This window comes from Brassica napus, unplaced genomic scaffold (assembly GCF_020379485.1).
Source record: "Brassica napus cultivar Da-Ae unplaced genomic scaffold, Da-Ae ScsIHWf_1420;HRSCAF=2006, whole genome shotgun sequence".
NCBI lineage: Eukaryota > Viridiplantae > Streptophyta > Magnoliopsida > Brassicales > Brassicaceae > Brassica > Brassica napus.
The window spans coordinates 35,001-40,000 of NW_026014834.1; the positions used below are offsets into that span (position 1 = coordinate 35,001).

The window sequence follows — 5,000 nt, forward strand, 5'->3', positions numbered from 1 at the left end:
AGCAATGCACGCCGCATTGTCTTCATAGATGATCGTTGGTTCCTCCTTCCCTTGTCCCACGGCCAGACCACTCTCTTTTAAGACATGGCCGGTCATGTTCCTCAACCAAACAAGCTCTCGGCTTGCCTCATATATGGCTATGATCTCGGCATGATTGGATGATGTGGCCACTAAGGTTTGCTTAGTAGAACGCCAGCATATTGCGGCTCCACTATGTATGAATATATATCCCGTTTGAGATCTAGCCTGGTGTGGGTCTGATAAATACCCAGCATCTGCATATCCAACCAAGCTCTCTCCTGGCCGGTTGGTGTAGAACAATCCGAGATCCTTTGTCCCTTGCAGATATCTGAACAGATGTTTCACTCCGTTCCAGTGCCTTAAGGTTGGACATGATCCAAACCTTGATAGTAAGCTCACGGCAAAGCTTATGTCCGGTCTAGTATGACTAGCCAAGTACATTAAGGCCCCAATGGCACTTAGGTAAGGCACTTCCGGCCGAGTGCTTCCTCGTCCGGCTTCTTTGGTCCGAATGGGTCCTTCTCAAGGTCTAAGGACCTCACGACCATTGGACTTGACAGGGGATGAGCCTGGTCCATATTGAATTGCTTGAGTATCTTTTCCGTATATGTTTCTTGGTGCACAAGGATGCCATTCTCTTTATACTCAAACTGTAATCCCAAACAAAACTTAGTCTTCCCTAAGTCTTTCATCTCGAATTCTTTCTTTAGACATTCAACAGTTTGGGAAATCTCTCCAGAGGTTCCTATAATATTCAGGTCGTCCACATAGACAGACATGATCACGTAGCCCTTGCTGTCAAACTTCTTTATGAATATACATGGACTTATTGGATCATTCTTATAACCCTCTTTCACTAGGTACTCGGATAATCTATTGTACCACATCCGACCTGATTGCTTTAAACCATATAAGGCTTTGTTCAACTTTATGCAATGTTGTTCTCGAGAACCTTTCTTGTCTTTGAGCTCAATGCCCTCTGGAACTTTCATGTGTATCTCATTATCCAGTGGTCCGTATAGGTATGCAGTTACTACATCCATTAGGCGTAAGTCAATGTTTTCTTTCACTGCCAGACTGATTAGATACCTCAGTGTAGTTGCATCCACCACAGGGGAGTAAGTCTCCTCATAATCTATTCCAGGTCTTTGGGAGAATCCTTGTGCTACAAGCCGTGCTTTGTATCTCACTACCTCTCCTTTCTCGTTTCTCTTCCTTACAAAGACCCATTTGTATCCCACTGGTTTGACATCTCTTGGTGTCAATCTTATAGGGCCAAAAACGCCTCTCTTTCTCAATGATTCTAACTCCACGTTTATAGCTTCTTTCCATTTGATCCAATCTGATCTTAGCATGCATTCTTGTATGGACGTGGGTTCTAGATCCTCATCTTTATCCATGATCTCAAGTGCTACCTTGTATGCAAATAAATCATCAACGTTGATATCTTTTCTGTTCCATTGTTTCCTGGACATTACATGGTTTATAGAGATCTCTTGATTGTCCGGCTCTTCTGTCCCGTGAAGCCCAGCGTCCCGGACCTCACTTTGAGGAACGGCCGGATCATCGGGTGTGGCCGGTACGCATGGCTCGGCCGTTCTGGTCGGCTCGACCGGTCCATCTATGTCCTGGACGGTTTCTTTGATGCTCTCGGATCCAGCACCTCTCTTGGACTTCCGAGGCTGTTTGTCTTTGGAACCAATAGGTCTACCACGTTTTAAACGTTGCTTAGACTCTGTAGCCACTTGACATTGTCCATCTTGGACGTTCAATCTTATGGGTGCATTACAAGCCGGGTTGTGTGATAGTGTCATTCTATTTGGGTCAGTAAATGCTTCTGGCAACTTATTAGCTAGCTCTTGTAGATGTATAATCTTTTGGACTTCTAGATCACAATCTCTAGTCCGAGGATCTTGCCAAGATGTTGATGGTCTAAACCATTCTAAATCTTTTGAAATCAACCGGCTGTTATCTCCCCCTAAGGACGGATATGTGGACTCATCAAACTGTGAGTCCTCGTATCTGGCCTTAAACAAATCACCGGTTGTTGGCTCAAGATACTTGATAATGCTTGGGGAGTCATATCCTACGTATATTCCCATCCTCCTCTGTGGTCCCATCTTAGTTCTCTGTGGTGGAGCAATTGGAATGTAGACGGCACATCCGAATGTCTTGATGTGGGACACGTCTGGCTCATGACCCGTAAGTAGTTGGGATGGTGAATATATATGTTCACTAGATGGCCTGATGCGAATCAGTTCTGCTGCATGTAAAACCGCATGTCCCCATGCTGATACCGGAAGTTGAGACTTCATAAGCAGTGGCCGGGCTATCAGCTGGATCCGTTTAATGAATGATTCGGCCAAGCCGTTCTGTGTATGGACATGTGCCACGGAGTGCTCTATTCTTACCCCCATGGACATGCAATATTCATTAAACGCTTGGGACGTAAACTCACCAGCATTGTCTAGACGTATAGTCTTAAGAGGGAAATCTGGAAAGTGTGCTCTCAGCCTTATCATTTGGGCAAGGAGCCGTGCAAAGGCTAGGTTCCTAGTGGATAGTAGGCAGACATGCGACCATCTGGTCGATGCATCAATGAGGACCATGAAGTATCTAAACGTCCCACAAGGTGGGTGTATTGGTCCACATATGTCTCCTTGAATCCTTTCCAGAAAGTTTAAGGTTTCTTTGTTAACCTTGGCTGGTGATGGCCTAGTAATGAGTTTCCCTTGTGCACATGCTGCACATGTGAGATTCTTATATGGGATAACTCCTTTGATCATGTGCCCTTGTGAATTCATTATCAACTTTCGCATCATGCTTGTTCCGGGATGGCCAAGCCGGTTATGCCATAAAGTGAATAGCTCGGAGGCATTTGCCTCGATCATACTGATCCGTGTATAGTATAGACCAGTACGCATTGCGGGTATAGACTCTAGGATCTTCTTATTGCCCTTGGTGATCGAAATTATGTTAAGGAACTCCTTGTTTCCTTCTTCCCATGTTTCAAGGTGAAAACCGTTTAACCTTATATCCTTGAAACTCAATAAGCTTCTTCTAGAGCTTGGGGAATACAGGGCGGTTTTGATCTCTAGGTGAGTGCCATTAGGCATCATCACATAGGCTTGGCCGTGACCTTCAATCAGGCTAGCCTCACCCGCAATGGTATGTACCTTTGCGTTTTGCATTGTGAGATTTATGAAGTACCTTTTGTCTCTAAGTATTGTATGACTTGTGCCACTATCCACCACAAGTATACTCATCTCATCATTCATTCTATAAATAAAATTTCTAAACTTTAGAGACTTCATAAGATGTTTAAAACTCTTCTTATTAAAATTCCATTACATAAAAAAAACACCAAATCAAAAACATAAAGCAATAAGACAATGTGATTCGAAAACTAGTCCTTGAGACAATCGGATGTCTCAAAATCCATTAGGTCATCTTGGTTATCCTTGTCGGATTCATTGTCAGCATCATACCCATATCCTTCCTTGTCCTCATGGACGTTTTCTTGGATCATGTTTGCCTCCGGGTTCTTGTTCTTGTGCTCTCTTGGTAGAGGTCGCACAAGTGTTTCGGAGTTCTACAATTCTTTGCCCAATGATTGTCACTTCCGCATCTATGGCATAGAGACTTGTTGGACGTGTAAGATGGTTTGGATATGCCACCTCGTCCGCGGCCGTAGCTGCCTCGTCCCCGGCCGTAATTGGAACCACGACCACGGTTATTGTGGTTTCCTTTCCGGCCGGTCGAGTAGCCGTCTCGACCGTTTGAGTTGTCACGTCCACGCCTCTTGAATCCACCACGGCTATTGCCGTATGGTTTCTTATTGTCTTGGACAAAGTATGTCTCATTGGGATCCTTCTTCTCAACTTCATGAGCTTCGGGTGGTGGTGCTGTCCCGGCCGGTCTAACTCCGTTACTCTTTAGTAGGAGTTCATTGTTTGCCTCGGCCAGGAGTAGGCAAGAGATCAGATCAGTGTATGTGGCAAAACCCTTTGTCCTGTATTGCTCTTGCAACACGGAGTTTGAGTGATTAAAGGTAGTATAGGTCTTCTCAAGCATCATGCTATCGGTTACCTCTTCACCACACAACTTTAGTATCGAGACAATCTTGAATAGAGCTGAATTGTAATCATCCACCGACTTATAGTCTAAGAATCTTAGATGCATCCAATCATGCCTTGCTTTAGGAAGCAACACCATCCTGTGGTGATCGTATCTATTCTTTAAAGCCATCCAAAGATCTAGTGGATTCTCGATTGTCATGTACTGATCTTTAAGACCATCAATGAGATGATGCCGCATAAGGCCTAAGGCTCTGTATCGGTTCTTTTCATTCTCATTGTTGTCTCGATGATTGTATCACCGAGTCCCTTGGATTTAGACTAATCCTTGTGTCTAATGCCCACTGCAAGTAGTTATCTCCGGAGAGATTGAGGGGTGCATAGTCTCTGTTTGCTATTTTCGACATCTGAATCATATTACCATGTAATGTATTAGGTTCATAATATGATCACGTGGCCGCATGATATAACAAGCTCGGCCACAACATGTCTTACGCATTCATGATATTCAAACAATTCTAGTCGACCATGGTGCTATCAATCATGAACCTCACGGTTCTATAGGTTTTCTAACAACCTAACTCGTATGTTCTATATGCTGGTCGATCAATTGTGAATGCATTCCAATATTCGGTTTCATGTAAAACAATCTACCTTATCTTACTTCTTTTCATAATCCCTAGGGTTTCAATCTTTGAATTCTTATCAACCTTATGTTAAGGTTTCAAGGCCTTAAGTATTTTGTGTTCTTAGTTAGATTATTTCAAGAAGAACAATCTAACATTCCTAAACTTCAAGAATAGGCAAGAAATCAAAACAAGCAATCGCAATCTTAAAATCGATTTCTAACTTTAGGGTTTAGGGTTTCGATTCCTTGATTAGGGTTTACCAGTTTTCAGATTC

General features: G+C 43.5%; 1 protein-coding gene across 1 annotated transcript; it reads right to left on the reverse strand.

Annotated features, from left to right (window-relative positions):
- Positions 1-170: 170 nt before the first annotated feature.
- LOC125597292 lies at positions 171-4,338 on the reverse strand. Its single transcript, XM_048772056.1, has 2 exons — positions 3,618-4,338; positions 171-349 (listed from the first exon to the last, which is right to left on the reverse strand). The coding sequence occupies exons 1-2, from the start codon at positions 4,336-4,338 to the stop codon at positions 171-173; spliced, it is 900 nt and encodes a 299-aa protein (XP_048628013.1).
- Between the last annotated feature and the right edge of the window lie 662 nt (positions 4,339-5,000).